This window comes from Chinchilla lanigera, unplaced genomic scaffold, assembly GCF_000276665.1.
Source record: "Chinchilla lanigera isolate Chin_1 unplaced genomic scaffold, ChiLan1.0 scaffold00094, whole genome shotgun sequence".
NCBI classification, from domain to species: domain Eukaryota; kingdom Metazoa; phylum Chordata; class Mammalia; order Rodentia; family Chinchillidae; genus Chinchilla; species Chinchilla lanigera.
Genome location: NW_004955495.1, coordinates 961161 through 982606, shown reverse-complemented (window position 1 = coordinate 982606; position 21446 = coordinate 961161). Strand labels below are relative to the sequence as shown.

General features: G+C 41.2%; 1 protein-coding gene across 6 annotated transcripts in view; it reads left to right on the top strand.

The window, feature by feature from the left end:
* The window catches only part of LOC102021887 (zinc finger protein 26-like), a 31647-nt gene extending 19268 nt beyond the window's left edge, over window positions 1–12379 (top strand). For 4 of the 6 annotated variants that reach the window (XM_013505066.1, XM_013505065.1, XM_013505067.1 and 1 more), the window contains 9 exons: window positions 759–911; window positions 1467–1555; window positions 2159–2285; window positions 3065–3145; window positions 4500–4582; window positions 5299–5425; window positions 6200–6283; window positions 6660–6739; window positions 7217–12379. In XM_013505066.1, coding sequence (XP_013360520.1) covers window positions 887–911; window positions 1467–1555; window positions 2159–2285; window positions 3065–3145; window positions 4500–4582; window positions 5299–5425; window positions 6200–6283; window positions 6660–6739; window positions 7217–9688 — 3168 coding nt within the window. In that variant the 5' untranslated portion in view covers window positions 759–886 and the 3' untranslated portion in view covers window positions 9689–12379. Of the gene's footprint in view, window positions 1–758; window positions 912–1466; window positions 1556–2158; window positions 2286–2658; window positions 2694–3064; window positions 3146–4499; window positions 4583–5298; window positions 5426–6199; window positions 6284–6659; window positions 6740–7216 lie in introns of those variants that run through there. The other 2 variants (XM_013505069.1, XM_013505070.1) reach the window with 2 other exon arrangements.
* Window positions 12380–21446: the final 9067 nt, after the last annotated feature.

Below are 21446 nucleotides of genomic sequence, written 5' to 3'. Positions count from 1 at the left end.
TGTGACTACATTTATAAATATTCTGTCTTGGAGGTCATATACTTCCTTTGTTGATGCTCTTTACTGCATTTTTAAATTTCCTTTGTATGAACTAGAGGTTAAAAAAGAGTAAAAAATAGAAACATAAGTTACTGGGAAGAGAAAGCTCATCAGTAATAACAAGATTTATCCCTGAGAAGGCACACCAGATCCACAGGTGTTTGGCCTGCTGTTTTGGTGCTTTCTTTCCTCTGCCGTGAACACCAGCAGGGATTCCCATGGTTGAGGTATATTCTAATGCGTTTGCTGGTTCTTAATAACTTTCTTGTGAAAGTAGAACATTCCATTTTATGTATCCCAGGTGGCCATTTCCAGAGTCCATATTGGTTCTGCTGTCTTTACAAGCACAATTGAGTTTTTAGGGACATTACCTGCATTGAAGTGCTGAGTCACCATTTCCTCATTTCTGGAATCTAAATCTGTGGCTTTTTTGTTTGTTTTTCATCATAAAATAGTGATTATCTGCTGTGAAGGATTATTCAAATAAATAGAATAATGTATAGAATGGAGCTGTTATGTGTACATAAGTATGTGTGTAAAAGCTGTCAGTATAATGGACAGTACATAGTGTTCTTTATTAAATGACAGTATAACTAATCTCATATTAAAAGAGTTTGTACCACTTTACTGGTGTTTCATATGTTGCCAGCAGAAAGCTAATATGTGATGTTTGAAAACTGCTAAGTAATGCTTCTTTATTAAATGATTGATGTCAACAGGAATCTGCATAACCCCGTTTAAAAAGAAAGTTATTGCCACTGTCCACTTAAAACTCATAAGCTGCCCTTACGTGTCTTGGAATCAACGAAGAGCGTGATCACACGTATTTCTTCATCAGACTTACAAGATGGATATTACCAGTTTGTCCCATGGTAAGTCCTGTTGCTGCTGTTTTCCACAGAATTGGCTGTAGGCCTTCCTGCATGATACAGAGCCCAATGGTGTGGGCTAGATTAGCCATGCTGCTGGTCCATTCCTGAGGCACTGCATTGGGTCAGCACTGTGTAGAAGTCAGCTCCCTGGTATATATCCTGTGGAAGAGGTACTGTGTAATTGCATTCATGAGTTCTTTTTTTTTTTCCCCTGGTACCGGGAATCGAACTCACGACCTTGCACTTGCCAGGCAGGCGCTGTGTCACTGAGCTAAATCCCCAGCCCTGCATTCATGAGTTCTTTCGCCACTGGGAAATTAATCTCAGGGCTTAACTCCTTACTTGTGAAGTGAGATCATTGTACTTAACAGACTGTATTGTATGGCTTGCCATCACTTTTTCTGGCTGTAAGTGGCATTGTACTTTGCTAGAAATTATTTGTCTTAGTTCTTCTGATTATATGGTAATTTGGAACTAGGTTGGAAAGACGTGTATATGATGTGAATGTGGACTTCTGGTCAGCTCTGAGTTGTCATGTCTTTACTCTTTTTCCAGGAAGTCTACTTTCTGGGGATCCAGTCTGTAGTCATGAAGAAGAGATAGAGACAGAAAGGACAGTGGCTGACTCCCTGAGAAATTACCAGGTATGAAGAATGTATTTCATTCCACACACTTATATAGCATCTACCAAGTAGGCACATTTCTACGTCAGCAGACTTGTCTGTAGGACTTCTTAAAGAAAGTAAAACCTAATACAAGGACTGAGTCCCTAGTTGAATTTGCCCAGGCAGTGGAGCTTTTCACATTCATGAATGATTCCCTTGGAAGTCATTGCAGTTTTTTAGTAATTACCAAGTAATTTGATCCTTATGGTGCCAGTTGTGTTTCTTTTACAGCTCAATGTTCTCAAAGATATAAAATGAAAGTTGTTTTCTCAAAAGACTTCATTCATCTCTTACCGTATATTAAATGTATGCAGTACACAGAAAGGTTCATTGGAGGAGTAAGTCAGACAAAAAAGAGGTTCATGTCCTATGAGACGAGTTCATGTTTGAGATGTGCCAGTGAAGCTGTGAGTGGAGCAGATGATTAGTGAGTGTGGGTGCAGAGACGAGTTCTAGGGCCGCTGAACCTGACAGGGAGAGAATTCACATCTCTGTGTAGGCATTGGGGCCCCTCTCTTTATTTTGTGAAAATTGGTGGAGATATTTATTACTTGGCTCATGACAGCATGTGCTGTGGTTTAGGATTCGGGGACCTTTGAGGATGTGGCTGTGGATGGTACCCAGCTGGAAGACTCTTTAATGAACCCAACACAGAGAAGCATACATAGTGATGTAATGGTGAAGAACTCCCAAAACCTGGCCACAGTAGGTACGACTGTCACATTTCCTGTAGCCTCATGTAGAACCAAGTGTATGTTATGTACTTACTGTGTTCAGGAGCTGTGGGGTCAACTGTGATAATGGTGAGTAAAGTGAATCTCTTCCCTAGTATACTTTAATCTCTTGTGGTAAGGGTTTTTTCCTTTAACTTTTAAAATTTCTTTTGGTACTGGGTTTTGAACCCAGGGTCTTTGTACTGAGCTACATATTTAACCCTAAAAAAAAATTTTTTTTTTTTCTTTTAACTTTGAGGCTTGGTCTAAGTTGCCCTTACCCAGACTACGCTTGAATTTTTGATCCTCCTTTGTTGTGCAGGGTGGTTTTGAACTCACTGTGTAGCCCAGCTGGCCTCACACTCAGCAATCCTGCCTCAGTATCACGAGTGCTGAGATTACAGGCATGTACTACCATTCCCAGCTCACTCTTAATATTTATGAGTCACTGGTTTAGTTTATTTTTCTGTTGAATTGGGGATGGGACCTGGGCCCTTACGCATGCTAGGAAGACCTCCATTACTGAGGTATATTCGCAATCCACTGGTTTAGTTTGTTGCCTGACAAAGATCTCTTTGGTTTACTTATTTTGTTTGCCTAGTTGATTAAAATGTTAGAGCTTTGTAAATGTGATCATGGCATCAGGAGTTCAGCGGTCAGAGATTACCAATTTGGGGATCACACAATGAGGCCTTGCCTGTCTTTTTAATTTGCTTGAGATAGTTTCATAGATAGCTTTGTTGTTGCTTCATAAATAAATCTTGCCTGTGTACAGGATGTCAGACTCCCATCAAACCCAGCCGTGTATCTTACTTGAAAGGCGAACTGGGGACAGGGCGGAAAGGAGTTCTCCAAGGTGAGTGCTTGTGAAGAACCACCCAGTACTTTGATAGGTTCACTTCGTTTGGAATATAGACAGGGAACTTGGCTTTTAGTTACTTTCTTATTACTGGGACAAAATATCTGATACCCGCAAGGTAAAAGAGAAAAGATTCATTTTAACTTACAGTTTGTAGAGATTTCAGTCCATGGTCAGCTGGCTCCAAGGCAGGCAGCATGGCAGAGGAGAAATAATCCATGGCAGGTCAGGCAGAAAGCAGCACACAGCAAGCCTTCCTTTCCCTTTGTATTCTACTCAGGCTATAAGACCATTAGTTGGTGCCACCCACACCTAGGGCAGGCCTTCCCATTATCCACACCTAGAGCTGTGCTAACCTGATCAGAAGGTTAATCCAGTTATCACTTACCGCACCCATAATCCAGTGTCAGACACTCACGACCCAGCCACCTCCCAAAAGCCCCATCTATGAGTGCTTGAGTCGTTGCAGGGACATCCAGATAAAAGCTGAAACAGAACCTCTCAGAAGTTCTCTTTAACTGTTGTTTTTTTTTCTGTCTTTTCCAATGTTATTTAATTTCAGGAAACAACCTACTGTGTTTCTTCAGGTTCATTTTCACATTCCTTTTTTCTCCTCTTCCTCCTTTTGTTTTTGGGATACTAAGAATTGAACCCAGGGCCTCGTCTATTTGAGGCAAGTGCTCTACTACTGAGCTACAGCCCCATTCTTTTTGGTTTGTGTTTGTTTTGAGAGTGTCCTGCTGAGTTGCCCAGGCTGGCTTCAAACTTTATAGATCTTCCCTTTTTGTCCTCCCCTTTAGCTGGGATTACAGACATGTTCCACCATGTCCAGTTTATTTTTGATGTTCCGATGTTTCTTTTGTTTCCAATGTTTTTGCCCCATAATAACTTTTTCATTATTTTATCATGCATTAATTTTCACAGAATCAGTATTTAACAAATTAGAATTGTGACCTTGCCAGTGCTAAATTTGCACTCTAAATCTTGTTACTTTCGTTCCACCATGTTTATTTTTATCTTTTTCTATTTTATTTTTATTTGTTTGGAGACAGGCTCTGCCTGTATAGTGCAGGCTGGCCTCAGACTCACAGTGATCCTGCTACCTCAGCCTCCTGAGTGCTGGGATTATAGATGTATGCCACCACACCTGGCTCTCTGTAATTTTAAAAGAAAGAGATATTTTAAAAACTTCTAGTTCTTGGGATTGAACCCAGGACTGAGCTAACTCCCCAACCCCTATTAAAATTATTATTGTGAGACTGGATGTTGCTAAGGTGATCAACTCCTTTAATATACTATTCTATTTCCTTAAGCCTAACTTTTTTGTTGTTTCATTTCTTTTTGGTTTCAGAATTGGAAATGCAATTACAAACCAAAGATTCAGCAGTTCAGCAGGATTTTTTGACTGAACATACTTCTGGTGGGATACAACTGGTAAAGTATATTTCTCGTTTTGTATATTGAGGCTAGATTGGGAATTCCATGTCAGCAAATCAAAATATGGGGAGATCATCGTGAGAAAGTAGGTATCAGACAAGAGAGAATAATATCTCTGAACATATATTTTGGTAATGATGAATGTAAGGATATGCATAGTTTGTGAAGCTTGTTATCCTTCCCCAAAATAGCATAATTCAGCCAACCAGGAAGATGCACTTCTTTTTAAGTAGGTCTGCCTCCACCGCTCCTTAGAGCAAAAAAGGACCTATAGCAACATTTAGCCCCTATTTGAATTTCTCCAGAAGGTGTGCCTCTCATATAGGTGAAGGATTACCCTAATGTGAATCTTTACTTCCTAGGTGTCATTTAGATAATTATTTTTGAATGTTCTGACAGATGGTGAGGAAGGTGACGCTGTCTTTTCTTAAATGATGTATTCCTATATCATGATTTAGCAAGGCTTTGTAACAAGCTCTGTCTCATTGTGATGAGATAAGTTCACTTGTAAGAGGTGCCAAAAGCCATGCAGTTGGGAGGAGACCACAGTGCGGGAGTGTGGGTGGAGGTGTGCTAGGACTGTTGGACCCTGGGATAGAAGATGGGACACTTCAGAATCCTCATAGGCCTTGGTGTCATTTCCTTACTCACTGGTGTACATTGGTGAAGGGAGACATTACTTGGCCCAACCTAGTATTTCTGTGATGGTTTAGGACTCAGTGACCTTTGAGGATGTGGCCGTAGACTTCACCAAGGAGGAGTGGACCTCACTGGACCCAACTCAGAGAAATCTTTACAAAGATGTGATGCTGGAGAACTACCAGAACCTGTCCACAGTAGGTAAGACTGCCATTCCTTGTAGCCTCGTAGAGAACAGAAATGTATTGCATACTTAACTGTTCCAGGATTAGTGATATCAGCTCAGATACAGTGGGAAATAAGGAACATGGTCTCTCTCAACTTGATTTAATCTACCATGGTGGTTCCCAACTAAATGTGTTCCTAGGAACAGTAGCATCACCATCCTTATAATAAGAAATGTACATTCTGAGATTCTGTCTGTATCCATGTCTTAGCAGCTCTTTCATATGAATTTGTTTCACTGTAAAGATGAGAACCACTTGTAGTATTTTCTTACGGGAACTTTCTGTGCTTCACGTTTTACTTGGAAAAACATTTTAATGGAGTTTTTTCTTTTTTCAAACTACACAGAACATTTATTAAATGCTTGAAGTGTGGGAGTATTAAGTTCCTTTAGAGGTTTTTTAATGTGTGCTTAAGCCTGAGGATTTCAGGTGTTAGAAAAAACAAATCTCAAGACACCCAAAGCATGAATATTTGTGTTTTGAGCTGTTTGTAGAAATAATTTTAATCCTTTCATCAAAAATATAGTTTTCAACTGGGCATGTGGCGTGCATCTGTAATCCCAGCACTCAGGAGTCAGAGACAGGAAGAGTGCTCTGAGTTTGAGGCCAGCCTAGTCTGCATAGTGAGTTCAAAGCCAGCTACAATGACAAGACCCTGCCTGAAAAATAAAACTAGTTTTCTGTCATGGGAAGGTTTATCATCTCCTACTTGAGCCTCTAACATGAATGTATCTTTTCCTGCATGTAGGACATCAACTGTTGAAACCCAGCCTGATCTCTTGGTTGGAGGAAGAAGTAGAGTTGACCATAGTGGAGCGAGGCTTTCTCCAAGGTGAGTGTTTATTAAAAAATATCTGTTATTGACTAATTCAACATAGTTGGAAATATAATGGGAAAATGTAAAGGACTACTTGGAATATGAAGGCTGAGGTCCTTGGACTGAATGTGTTTGGATATTTTCAACTTCCATATGCCATTATTTTATCTGTGTCTTTCTTAAGGTCACACTGATGACTTGGCTGTATTCCTGTTTGAGTTTATGGTTCCTGTATTTGTGTGGCTATGTCTTTTCTTCCCTGATTACATTGTTTCTATTCATTGTTGAATTTCAAATTTCATAGAAAAAAATTGTTAATAAATTTATACATTTTAATTTAACCTTCCATGTTATTGTGGAAACCCTCACATGTTTTCCTGTTTCACTTTAGAATGGGAAATGCACCTTAAAACCAGAAATCCAGCAATTGAGGATATTTTCTGGTCAGATACGTCAAATGGGATACAGCAGGTAAGAGTCAATCAGATATTTCTCATTCTCCAAATTCAGGGAATACAGCTGGGTTTGGTGATGCACACCTGTAATCCTAGGGTGTGGGAGGCTGGGTAGGAGGTTTTTTGTGAGTTGAGGGCCAGCCTGGGCTACAGAGTGAGTTCAAGAGCAGCCTGAACTACACAGTGAGATCCTGTCTCCAAAATAATCAGGAAAGATTAGGAATTCTGTCATCACAAATGAGAGATATTTAAGATACCTTCAACCTCAGAGGTCATTGTCCGTAGAGGTATGTCCCATACCTAGTATGGAGCTTGGTACTGAGACAAGGGATATAGCTCAATGCATGGTGCCTGCCTGGTAAGTGTGAGGTCCTGAGTTCAATTCCTGGTTCAAAAAAAAAAAAAAGCAAAGCAGCGTGGTTCTGAGTTCCCATAAGTGCACATCCCCATGTAAATTTGAAAAGTCTTTAATTCTCATTCATCCCTTTATCAGCAGGCAGGAAGCTACCATAGAGGGGAGCTCTATGACTCTCAGCACTCTGGAGAAGTCTTCAGTGAACACACAGGCCTTCAGGGACACATGAGTGCTTTGAATACAGAGGACACTTCAGAGTGTAATCAGTGTGAGAAAGACTTACTTCCACTGGTGGAGAAAACTTCTCCTGAAGAGAAACTGTCTCTGTTGAACGAGGGTGCAGAACCTTCTACTCTGGCTCTAGATACTTTGCAGAGAACTTCTACTCAAGACAAATCGTTTGAGGGCAGTGACTCTGGGAAAGCTTTTATTAATCAGTCGCAGCTCCAGGGCCATGTGAAAACTCAAAGTGGAGAAAATCTCTCTGAATTGGAGCAGTGTAGGAAAGCTTTTACTGTCTCTGCAAATGCTGATGGGTATGCTCAAATGCCCACTGAGAAAAATTTCTATGAATGTAAGAAATGTGGGAAATTCTTCACACACCCAGCTTATCTTAATATTCATATGCAGAACCACCCTGTTGAGAAACCATATAAATGTCAGGAATGTGGGAAAGCCTTCACGCAGCGCTCCAGCTTAATTGTACATCTAAGACAACACACTCGGGAGAAGTCCTACGAGTGCAAGGAATGTGGGAAAGCCTTCATTCAGCCGTCACGCCTTACTGAACATATGAGGTGTCACACGGGAGAGAAACCTTTTCAGTGTGACCATTGTGGGAATGCCTTTGCTTCTTCCTCTTATCTTACCACACATTTGAGAACCCACACCGGAGAGAAGCCTTTCGAGTGTAATGTATGTGGGAAAGCGTTCACGCGTTCCTCCTACCTTCTCGGTCACATACGAACTCACACTGGGGAGAAACCCTATGAATGTAAAGTATGTGGAAAAGCCTTCAGTGGACGCTCATGGCTCACTATTCACTTACGAAAACATACCGGGGAGAAGCCCTATGCATGTACATTATGTGAAAAAGCCTTCACCAGCTTTGCTCAACTTACTGAGCACACAAAAACTCACACTGGCGAGAAGCCCTTTCAGTGTAAGGTATGTGCAAGAACCTTTAGAAATTCCTCATGCCTTAAGACTCACTTTCGAATTCACACTGGAATAAAACCTTATAAATGTAATTTCTGCGGGAAGGACTTCACTGCCCGATCAGGCCTTACCAAGCACGTCCTCATTCACAATGGCGAGAAACCCTATGACTGTAAGGAGTGTGGGAAAGCGTTCAGTACATCCTCAGCACTTGTTGAGCATATAAGAATTCATACAGGGGAGAAGCCCTTTGAATGTTACAAATGTGGAAAAGCCTTGGCTTATTCTTCATCTCTTGTTGCACATTTGAGATCTCACACTGGAGAAAAACCTTTTCAGTGTAACCTATGTGAGAAAGCATTTTCCCGTTCCTCCTACCTTCGCATTCATATGCGAACTCACACTGGTGAGAAACCCTATGAATGTACAGAATGTGGGAAAACCTTCCCTGAGCGCTCATGTCTTACTAAGCATGTTAGGACACATACTGGGGAGAGGCCATATGAATGTAAGGAGTGTGGAAAAGGCTTCACTAGCTTTGCTCAACTGACAGTACACATAAAAACTCATAGTAGTGAGAGGCCCTTCAAATGTAAACTATGCACAAAATCTTTTAGAAATTCCTCATCCCTTGAGACCCACTTTCGAATTCACACTGGAGTAAAACCATATAAATGTACTTACTGTGGGAAAGACTTCACTGCACGCTCAGGCCTTACTATACATTTGCGAAATCACACTGGTGAAAAGTCCTATGCATGCCAGGAATGTGGGAAAGCCTTTACTACTTCCTCAGGCCTTATTGCACATGTACGAAGTCACAAGGGTGAGAAGCCCTTTGAATGTGACCACTGTGGGAAAGCCTTTGCATCTTCCTCCTATCTTAATGTACATCTGAAGATTCACACTGGAGAGAAGCCTTTTCAGTGTACAGTGTGTGGAAAGACATTTACTTGTTCTTCTTACCTTCCCATTCACATGCGGACGCATACTGGGGAGAAGCCCTTTCAGTGTATGATATGTGGGAAATCATTTTTGTGGTCCTCTTACCTTCGTGTTCACATGAGAATTCACACTGGAGAGAAACCCTACGTGTGTAAGTACTGTGGAAAAGCCTTTACTGAGCACTCGGGCCTTAATAAACATTTACGGAAACACACCGGCGAGACACCATATGGAGAGACACCCACACCATTTAGAGAGACACCTGCGCCATTCGGAGAGACACCTGCACCGTTTGGAGAGACAGCCTCACCTTTTGGAGAGACACCCACACCTTTCGGAGGAGAGACACCTGCACCGTTTGGAGCAACACCGTATGAGTATAAGGAATGTGGGGAAACCTTAACTAGTGGTAACAGAAGTCCTCCTGACATTAATGAACGTGAAAACTCTCTGGAGAGAAATGCTTTGAATGTAAGGAATTCAGAAAATACTTTGGGAAGTCCTTGATCTTAGCAATTGCAGTTCAGTCTCAAGAAATCTTATAAATATATGCAACATAAACATTCATACGTGGCTTGAAAGAACTCCAAGGATGCTCCATGAATTTAAGGAATATGGAGGCATCATTGAAAGAACTGACTTCAAAGCTGTGTAGAATAAGAAACATGCAAACATTTTGCATTTCCTTGAGTCTTAATAAATATGTGAGAAGTTCCAATAGAGCAAATGGGTTGATTTGAAAGAGTTGTAGTTCTGGCAATAGTTTGATTTTGCAGTGGAGAAAGACTAGACGAAAGGTAGAGATGTTGGAAAATCACTCTCTTTAACTTTGACTAAATGGTGTTCTAAACTGAACAGAAACTACATGTACGTGGTATGGGATCTGCTTTACTATCCTAAAGTCTAACATACAACAGTCATGGCTTTCTGGATGGTTCTTTAGATAAATTTTAAATATTTCAAGTATTTCAGTATTTGTGTACTTTTATGGCTTCAGTTATAAGTTTCTAATTTCCACTGTAGTGTTTCTTAAAATATATGTTTAATGTGATTGAAAATTATCTTTTATATTTAGGGTCTGATGTCTGCATTATTAAACAATGAGAATGATAAACCCAGTATATTCATCATCTCACATAGTTACGCTTTTATTTGTTGTGTCATGGATACACTTAACTACTGTCTTTAAGTTTCAAGAATATACTGTTAGCATGAACTAAAATTAACGAGGTTACAGATAAATTCTCACGTACTTAGTCATCTTATAAATGAAAGTTCATACCTTTGTTCAGTCTAAAATATACAGTATATATTATATATTTATATATATTATATATATATAATATATATATGTAATACAAGCCTTTTGTAACTGTTATCCATTCTCTGATTTGACTTGTCTTTGGATTCCACTTGTGAGATTGTGCATTCTTTTGTCTTATTGTATCTGGTTTATTTCACTTAGCATAGTATCCCAGGGCTGAAGTACAGTGTGGTGAATGACAGAATTTCCTCCCATTTCCGTGGCTAGTTATTTTAAAACTGCATTTTATCCATTTTTCCCTTCTTTTTTTCTTTTTTGTTTGTTTTTGAGGTGAGGTCTCACTGTGTAACCCAGGCTTGCCTTGAACTCTCAATGATGTTCCTGCGTCACTCAGCCTTCCACATTCTGGGATCACAGGTGTGTGCCACCATGCCTAGTTTTGTTCATTTGTCTCTTGAGGGCTATTAGGAGTATTGTTGCAGTGAACATAAGTTTGTCTTTGAGTTAGTGGACCTTCCCCTCCACCGCCTAGTACCGGGAATCGAATTCAGGACCTCCCACTTGCCAGGCAGGCACTGCCACTGAGTTAAATCCCCAACCCCCCCTTTTTTTATGTAGGGTCTTAGTATATAGTTCAGAACTCGAGCCAGTCCTGCCAATCCTCCTGCCTCAGCCTCCCAAGTGCTGGGTTGACAGGTGTGTGCCGCTATACCTGGCTCTCTGAGTTAGTGACATTATTTTGGGGGATATAAGCTTAGAGGTTGGTTTCATGTATTGTATGGTCAGTCTTACTTCATTTTATGAAAAATATGCATACTTTTGTGTAAGGACGTATTTATTTTCCTGTCAGCTATGTACAAGAGTTTCATTTTCTCTGCCATCCTCACTGCCACTTCTGATTTTTTTTAATCTTAAGAGCCATCCTGATGTGTGAGGTGGCATGATTGTGGGTTTGATTTGCATTTCTCTGAGGACAGCTCATTTTGAACTTTTTTCATACACATAAGCCATTTATAGGTCTTTGGAAAAATACCTGTTCTTTGTCATTTTAAAATTTGGGTATTTGATTTTTTGCTGTGGAGTCGTATGAGCTGCTTACATACTTTAGATATCAACACATTATCACATCTATGGTCTAAAATTTGTTTTTTCATTGTTTACATTGCCATTCCACTTTCTGGGTTTTTTTCCTGTGCATTTCCCTGTAAGATCTTTTGAGTTTGATGAGCTCTAGTTTATTTTTGGTTTTGGTGCCCAGCTCTCAAAATATTTCTAAGATGCTTATCAGGAAGCTTAGGTGAGATTTAAAAAATACAGTGAATGTTGAAGTATATATTATGGTTTAAAACAAACACATTAACTCCCATTAACCCCCTCAATTTTCCCCTTCAAACACACTTGTCACTTTCTGGGGCAGTTCTGAAGTCCTGTTTTGTGTCTTTATGAGGTATGATAAAAAAAATATGGTAAACGCACTGCTCAGTGCCACCTAGGAAAGGCAGGCTTGTAAATCTCAACCACTTTATTTACCAGACCTGGCACCAGGTGACTTCTAGCTCCTGAAAAGTCAAAATGGCCTTGAAATGTTAAGTTAATTCAGGGTACAGAGGCAGCCATGATAGTGTAACTGAAGATACAAAAGAGGACTGGCAGAACTGCTTCAGAAAGTGGAAAGGATGATGGATGGGATCAGTGTGTATGAAATAAGGTATAACGAGGGTATTCTGAGGTAAATTTGTTGAGATATGTTTTACTATAATTTTCAACTTAAGTAATGGTTTGTTGTTTTTTTTTTTAATCATACTGCATAGATAGAAACAGCTTTTTACCTTTGGCACAATGCGTATTAATGTGACACAGAGGGCTGGGATATCTTTGCCTGTGTAAGGTCGTGGGACCCAGCACTCAAATAAAATGTGTTTCACCCATTTGAATCAGACCCAGATATGGACTCATTTTCAAGTATTGAAGTAATAATCAAATTTTCCATTTTTTTTTCAAAACTGATGATTTTCTTTTTCTGCTTATGACCTAAAATGCCTGCAGTCAAGGCATTGATTGGGTTTCCAGTCTCATGGCTTACCTAGGAAAGAACAAGTTTGCACACTCATTACTGGGTATGTCCCATTGTTTGCACTTTACAGTTGTTTCCTGTTGGAGGCTGACCTCAGCTAGAGAATACCTGTGATTCCTGCTCCATGGCCCCTTCATGAAGGTGGTTCAAAGGGTGTCAAGAAGGCCTGCCAATCTCTAAAAGACATGCATCTGTTACCAAGTGTGGTGGTGCATGCCTGTAATTCCAGCACCCAGGAGCCTGAGGCAGGATAGCCACGAGTTCAAGGCCACCCTCAGCTACACAGCAAGACTTTGTCTCAAAAAACAAAGACATGGACCTGTTGAAATCAGACCAACCGTATTGTGCTGTAGGACTCAAAACCAACTCAATTGGAGCCATAATTATGACAAAATCCCTTCATGTTTCCCATATTCTAGAAATAAGCTAATAGGTATTGTACACAGTCAAGTGTGAATCTCAGAAAGTAGAAATCTTGTCCTTAGGGTCTGTCAGACACTTTCTAACCCACTGGATGGAGAAGTTGAGGTTTACCAGTGACTGAGTCTGAGTTGTGTAATTACTAGACAAACATGAAACAAAACTCCAAGATACAGAGGAACTGCATCTGATGTGCCAATGAGCAGAGGGAGTTCAGCCACTACCATTATAAAGCCTTAGCTGGGTATGTCAGGCCTGTGATTCCAGCACCTGGGAGGCTGAGGCAGGAGCACTGATACAAGTTTGAGGCCAACTTGGACTACATAGTGAGACACTGTCTCAAACAACAAAATGAAGGCTCCAATGGCAGTGTCTCCCTTGGGAGACTAATGACAAAACATTTGAGCAAGGGCTTATTGTGGGCAGGTGTACAGAGGGGGTTGTATCAACATTCACCAAACATCCTAGAAAAGGGTCTACCTGGGAGGGACACAGGGAACAAGCCAGGGAGCTTGGTCATTTGCTGACAGTGCCTCTCCCATTGCAGGCTTTTGACCTTTGTTATGCGTGTTAGGACTTTCAGGCTTCTGGATCTCCTATGGGCCCTGTGTTCTGTGACATATATTGGCCATGTATAACAGGTGCCTCTGCAGTCTACCCAGCAGAGCTGGATGCAGCAAGAATAGGTCCTTTGTGTTTTATTCCTCAGTGCTCCCCTATACCCAGCAGCTTAAAATAGGTGTGGTGAAATGCTCAAAAATAGGGAGACTAAAAAGGGGAATGGAAGAAGTGAGAAGGGCCAAGACAGTGTAACAGGAAGGGTGGAAAGGATGAAAATACGCATGTATGTGACTATGACAAAATGATAACATTCTGTATAATTCATATGCACTAATAAATTTTCAACACTTATGAGACAAGAGAGGTGCAAATAATCCCCATGTTCCTAAGTGGTGCATTATAGTGTGCAGTAAATCCTGGATCTAAATTTGGTGATGCCCACCTGTAATCCCAGCACTTGCAAGGATGAGGCAGAAATATCTGGGAGTTCAAGACCAGCCTAAACTACACCACCTGGACTACATAGTGAAACTCTGTCACAAAAAGCAAGAACCAAAACACCCCCAAACAAACTTAAACTCTGAAGCCAAGTTCAAATTCTGTCTCTACCACATAACTGATAAGTGACCTTGTACACACAAGTTAACCATGAGAGCTTGGAGCATGCCTGTCATCCCAGCATTTGGGAGGCTGAAGCAGGAGGATCACCGAGTTGGAGGCCAGCCTGGAGTATGTAGCAAGACTTGTCTAAAAAAAAAAAAACCAAAACAGCCCCAGCAACGTTCACAAAAATAAAAACGATCTCAGTTTCTTCATCTGTCAGTGATATAAGTGAACCTACTTTAAAAAGTCCTTAGAGTCAAGATTAATAAATTGATAACCAACAGTGCACAGTCCATCATCCATAAGCACCCATCCACAAGAGGATTTCAATTCCATTTCATTAGTTAACTATATTTCTACCCAACATAATTCAAGAGAAGTTCCTGCCCTTCTAAGTGAGCTAGTGCAGTTTCCTATTACAGGTCATATTCATTTCCTTTCAAATGTCATGATATTCTCACAATATTATTAGCTAAGTGAACTAAGCTATAAGTCTAATTGCCACTAACTTGTATACAAAGTAGATACGGGAAGTGTATGTTTAGTTTATATAAATACGCATGTAAGTGACTGTGGTTGTGTACCTGCTGGAGTGTCCCAGACCTTCTTTCCCAAATGGTCTCAGACCATTCAGGCCACCAGTGGTCCTACCACTTTCAGTTGTAATTTTGACATTTGCTGTATCTCTTGAAATTGCGGAGGGAGGACGGTGGAGGATGAAGAAATGAAAACAAGAGTTGGAAAGCTGAGGTCAGGTGGAGCCTCTTTCCTGATGGAAGAAAAGACTGCCCAACAACTGCAGTGCATTTACTTATACAATCAGCGTAAGAGGCTGTTTACAGAGAATTTTAAGGGTAGGGTAAGATCTGGAATAGGAAGAACATCTAATCGTTAACAAAACATCATGCCTTGGTGGTTACATGGGGAACAGGAAAGGAGTTGTCTGTTATCTCAGGGGCAGGCCAAGTCACTTTGTGTGTTAGATCCCTGAGTTGCATACACTGCTCATGGGGCCCTGCCAAACTCATGAAAAGCGGTGACCTTGTCGTAGATACCTGAGGTACAGACAACTTCACTCCCAGCAACCATTACCCTCCTTGCCTCAATTATATAGCTGTACCCTGTTTCCTTTGGTCCTTAGTTTAGTTTTTTTTGAGAACAGAGTCTCACTATTCAGTTCAGGCTGGTCTTGAACTCACGATATAGTCCAGGCTGCCCTTGAACTTGCAGCAGTCCTCCTGCCTCAGCCTCCTGAGTGCTGGGATTACAGGCATGTGCCACCACACCTGGCTCCTTTGGAATCAATTGCTCCAAGCAGTAGAAACACTCCTTCCTTCCTTTTTTCTTTCTTGTCTCTTGGTTTAGTGGTATATAAAATGGCCACATGGCATTCTTATTTTACAGTGTAAGCTACTCCCCTTTCATTGAAGTCATGTGCTTGTGAGTGACAAGATGCACAGTAAGAAACCCACCTGATCACAGGGACACATGCCTACTTTTGTACATCCTTTGCAGTAAAAAGGGCTCCTTGAGGAGCAATAATGCCACATGAATGCCATAACTATGGGTAAAACATCTTAAAGGCACCACATATGGTGCCAGCAGAAGCATAATTAAGGGAAAAGCAAATCTGCATCCAGAGCATGAGTTTATTCCAGTGAGGAGCAATCTCAGTCACCCTCCTGAGGGGATGGGTCCTGTGTGATAAACTTGCCATAGACAGGCCTCCCATCTAGTGGATTAGTTGAATGGTGCTGTTGGGATGTAAGTGTTGTTTCTGCTTTTAGCAAGCAGGTTAGGGACACTACAGTAGTGTTAGTTGTGTCAGCCTTGATGAGTGCAAGTATGTATTATTGAACCACAAATACCTTTCACTCTTGTCCTTACATTTTATTTTTGGGCCTGTTGAGCAAGCACTGGGGTGGCTAGGTGAGGTAAATGAAGTATATACTGTATCATTTTCTCCATCTGATTGTTTTGTTATTTCTTGAGACGCAGACTAGCCATGTAGTTTAGGCTGGACTTGAACTGTGTAGACACAGTCTAGCCATGTAGTTCAGGCTGGCCTCAAAATCACAGCAATTCTACTTCAGCCTCAGTGTGAAGGTCCTGGGTTCACTCTCCAGTACTGGGGTTGCGGGGAGGTTTCCCTTCCTGAAGGACTCTGAGAACCAAGCTACGGAGAACCCCAACTCACAGCACTTGAAACACGGAGGTGGAAGTGACGTCATGCCGGCGCCGCCTCTTCCGGTCTGGTGGCTGGTCGTCAGATTTCTACCTCAGTGGTCGCTGAGCTCGGTCGCTCCGATCGCGTCATTTTGCGCCGCCTTTCCCGGGCCCGCTGGGTGGCCTCTCTGGAGGTCCCACCGGTTGTGTTGGGGTTCGTCGCGAGGGCGCTTTTGAGGTTTTGCAGCCGGCGACTGCCTTTTCAGAAGGTTTTTTTCTTTCCAGAAGGCAAAGCATTTCCGGGGTTGGGGTCGTGGAGACTGTGGCAGAACTCCCGTCCTTGCGGAGCTCGCGCTGCGGGCTTCGGGCGAGGCGGGAGCTGCGAGGGCGCGCGCGGGTTGGGCGGGCTTTGTCTTTTCGCGGCCTGTACTAACTGTCATTTAATTTTCTTTATTAGTACGTGTTTGTAGTACATAATGATTACTTTCATCGTGGAGAATCTGTATTTTTGACACATTACATTTAGGGAGAAAGAAGCTACTTTGTAGGTGTGTAGGGTGCGCGTATCTTTGTATGTGAGTATACTTGTGTGTAGACTGCAGGTCGTTCGAGTAAAGAGAACACTCAGCCATCCTCATCATCCGAGACTCCTAGGTCAGCGTCTACCTGATTAGAAAGTCTGCACTGGTGCTGTTTTTAAAATTTTGTTATTTTCTTTCTCTCCAGAGAAGGACAATATGAATATTTTGTTTTGTTTTGAGACAGGGTTTCACTGTGCAGTTCAGCCTGGTCTTGAACTCACTTTGTAGCCCAGGCTGGCCTCAAACTCGCAGTGATTCTCCTGCCTCAGTTTCTCCGATGCTGGGATTACAGGCATGCACCACCACACCCAGTTTATGAATACGTCTTTTGATGGAACATTTGGAAGGGGATAAAATTGCAGGCATGATAACTGAGCTTTAAATCTTAAGTAATGCATCTCTTAAAGTGTAAGGGAAAAAAAAGTTATGAATATGTAGCCTATGTAAAAAAGGGAAATTCTCCACAGTGAAAAAGTATGCTTTGAGTTCTTGGTTCCTGTGTCTGTTAAGGTTTATATGGTCCCTGTCTCTTCTGATAGGGATTGAACCCAAGTCTTTTGCATTGAGCTATATCCTCAGTCCTTTTTTACTTTTTATTTTGAGACAGAGTCTTAAGTTTCCCAGGCTGGGCTCAAACTTGAGATCTTCCTATTTTAGCCTTCCAGAGGGTGGCATTACAGGCCTGAACCACCCAGCCTGGGTCTCTTTATGTCTTTAATTCTTTTTGAACCTAGCGCAGTGGCTGCTATTTATTTTATTGTGTTTTGGAAGAGTAACTTCTTTCAGAAAGTCACATAATCTGATTATATTCTCTTGGTATGGTCAGATGTTTCTCAGTTTCTTGTATTTGTGTAATCTGATGATTTCTGTATGGCTGGTGAAGGCAGAGTGACAAAATTCAACCTAGGGCAGTGATGCGGATTCTTTTTATAGCTTGCATGCCGGTAAGTTCACCACCACTGACCTATGGTTATTCTTAGGAAACTTGTAAACTGGTGGAAGAGACTAATATGAAACCAAGAGAATAAATGAATTAGTACAGATTAATGAGGGTCTGGAAGTAGAAGGTAGTATTATTTTTTCTATCTTTAAATGGGAGGAGTGTAGGTCAAAAAAGAGAAGAAGTGGTGGAAGTTAGCCATGAGGAAATTGGAGTAGGAGATGGTGGAAGCTTTCTGGGAATTGGCCAGTTGCCTTTGGAGGGACAGAGAGGGAAGTTCATCATTGATTACCCTTGGGTGATGCTTGAATCATTTGTAGTTTGTGAAAGAAGTTGAGCGAAGAATTTCCTCTTCCACTTATAACTGGCAAAACAACTAATTGATGTTTATTGAAATGATGTAAATCAAGAGAAGAGAGGGTAAAGCATGGATTTCAGTTTTTATGGATAGAAAATTAACTTGAATTAGAATCCTTGCTAGGAATTGAGGAATAATTTCACCATGACTAGTAATGTTTGTTCTCCAAAGAGAGTGAGGAATTTTCTGGCAAGGCCCTTTTTTGTGGCTTTTGTATATGTGGAGATGTTTGATTTTGCTTGCTATTTGAGATATTTGTCAGGGAAGAGATTTCCAGAGGTTTTGTTTTGTTTTTACTTTGAAGGAAACAATTTGTGGTGATAGCCGTGGAGTTTATGATAAATGTAGAGACAGAACCAGGACATTGTTAGCTAAGGTGACTGCTTGATGTTTGACGAAGTCTGTTGTTTGGGTCCCATCTTTTATTAGGGACATCCTGGCTGATGGAAAGCAGCAGTGTTCCATTAAGCTCTATTATGTATGATGTGAAGAGGGGCCCTCTGAGTAGCTTAAACACTGCCATTGTTGTTCACTCAGTTAACCCTAATTTAGGTAGTCAGGAAGTCTAGGATATGCCCATATCTTGTACTCTGAGTAATTACTTTGAAGATAACAATATGCAATGTAGTAACTATTGTTATTCTCCTTTTTTTTTTTTTTTTTTTGAGACAGGGTCTTATTGTGTAGTTTAGGCAGGCCTTGATCTCACTATGTAGCCTAAGCTAGCCTTTAACTCGTGGCAGTCCTCCTGCCTCAGCCTCCCAGGTGCTGGGATTACAAGTGTGTATCACAACATCTAGCTCCTATTATTTTGTTTTGAAGTTTTGTTTTATTCTTTTTCCATTAAAAAAAAGAAGTCTAGAATAGGGGCCATCTTCTCTAGCTGGCTTTTATCAAGACTGAGGACAGAGGAAGCCACCCCTACCTGCACATGGAATATACCAAAATTGAACTATATTGTTTTTTTGGGGGGCGGGGGGAGGGTTTGGTTTTTCTCCGGTACCAGGAACCGAACTCACGACCTTGCGCTTGCCAGGCAGGCGCTTCACTGCTGAGCTAAATCCCCAGCCCCCTATATTCTGTCTTAAGGAGGCCTTAGCAGCCTACAAAGCTTGGGTGTTATTTCGTTGACCCACAGCATAATGTGCTGCTGGGTAGGAAGGAAGGTCACAGCCTGAGAGTCTATGAGAGCTTCTATTCCCAGGAAATCCTAGTAGATATTGTTAAGAACATGTTTCCAAAGATTGTGTATGATGACAAATCCGTTGGATGTCCCTTTAGCAGTAGAAGCAAAATGCAGGTGAAAGGCTGTTCAACAAGGCACTGAGTAGACCATGTGAGCCAATTTGCATGTGAATTGAATCTTATTCCATATTTTAGTACGATTGTGTCTGAGGCCTTAATAAATGGGATCACCACACTTACGATTAGTAATCCAGCACAAGGTATCTTTTATTTTATCGGATTTTAGATTTTAAGAGGCAAAGTTAGGGTGACAAAATGGAGAATCAATAGAGGCAGTCACTCTTGAATTAGGCTTTATGTAAGTTTTTTTTATTTTAAAAATTTAAAAACTGTCAAAACACCAATGAAGACAAAATCAAAACAACACAAATACATCAAAAAGGATACATGACCTCAAAACAAAATGATAGGAATTTACAATGGTTGCTATATTACATAGTTATCTTCAATGAAGTTGCACAGTCCACTAGAAATAAGAATGTAAGATTATCAAAGACAGTATCAAGTAAAAATAAATAAATAAACAAATAAAACATTGGAAATAGTGCAGAGCTTCACTGTACAAGATGGTAGGAGTTCAACAGTGGTTCTTATACTCCATATTGTTTTCAGATCGGTCATTCTGATTACCAAATCTTTGCAGCCCTGTTTGAAGTTACTCTGGGACAGATGAACTATTTCAACTGGGGACCCATTGGTCCAATTTTATCAAGTAAATTTCTAAGTGTTAAAGTCTTTCTTTAATTTCATCATTTTTTATGTTAGACTGTGGGATGTTTTAGGAAAAAGGATACTATAATTATTGGAAATGCAAGCAAAGCTACGGTTAAAGTGACACATACCTATTTTTATTCTATATTTTATTACCCTTTCAAGATTAGCTTGAGCCTGAAATTAATCCTGTGCTGCTTTGTTGATTGGTTCAAAATGAAATAACCTAATTCTTATTTCCCACTCTGTGTCTCACTTAGGCCTGTAGAGCACTGGGTACAGTGGAGGCGGCAACATAGAGATAGCAGACCTGAGCCGCACTGTTTTTGTTAAGGCAACATGTTCTACCTTTTTAGATTGGGAAATCAGAAACCTCCCTGGAAACTGTCCTTCAGTCATTGGGCAGTCAGAATGCCAGTTTCTCACACTCTGGTGACCCTCTCATTGGCCCAGTGTCTACCTTATGCCTTTTCTCTGGCTGATAAGTCAGTCACCCTGAGCAGTTCTGAACACAACCATCTCACTTTGACCCCGGTTCCCTTTGGGGAGCATAGCTGCCTTGGCTGGGGTTGTCCAGGAGCTGCCTGATTTGGGAAGCTGCCTGATTTGATATTTTAGCAACACCTACCAAAGCCCCAGGCAGCAGTGCAGAGTGTGCAGACAAGCCCAGCCACCAGGGGGGCTGTCCCAGTGGTGCTGGCCGTGAGGAGGGCCAGGGGAAGCCAAGTGTTTTCTATTTTTTTTTTTTTTTTTAAATTTTAAAGGAAGCCAAGTGTTTTCTGAATGCATTCTGTGTCCCTCATGTGTCTTACTACACACTCCACTCCTTATACCAGCTATATCACCTTGTGGTTTGGCCTAATGGTCTCTGTTCAGAGAGTGACTGTATATTCTAGCCCCACCCAGACAGGAACAAGAGTTACATTCTGATGTGTTGGTCAGTGGAGACAGCATGATAAACACATAAGAGAACAGAGACATTTTATTACTCACATGTAAGGTAGGAGGCAAGCCCCTAGGGCCAGTGGAAAGTCTGGACAAAGCAAGATGCTCATCTTCGGGCAGAGAATGAGTGAGAGAGGCAAGTGTTTAGGGTATTTCCTTTAGTGACACCTATGGGCCTCATCCCTCAGGCTTTTCCACTGGGGCTGTGGAGTGGCTAGTACAAAGAAAATAGGTACAAAGGAGAGAAATGTCTTCAGTGACTCTGGTGTTGATCTAGTTATATTGTCCTTAGGTTTTGTGTCAGCTGGTCCTCTATCAAACAGCCGCACAGGGAAGGGAAGGTTTTACTAGACCATAGGTGACAGGGTATGACTGAGTTTCACATAGTTTATGTGAA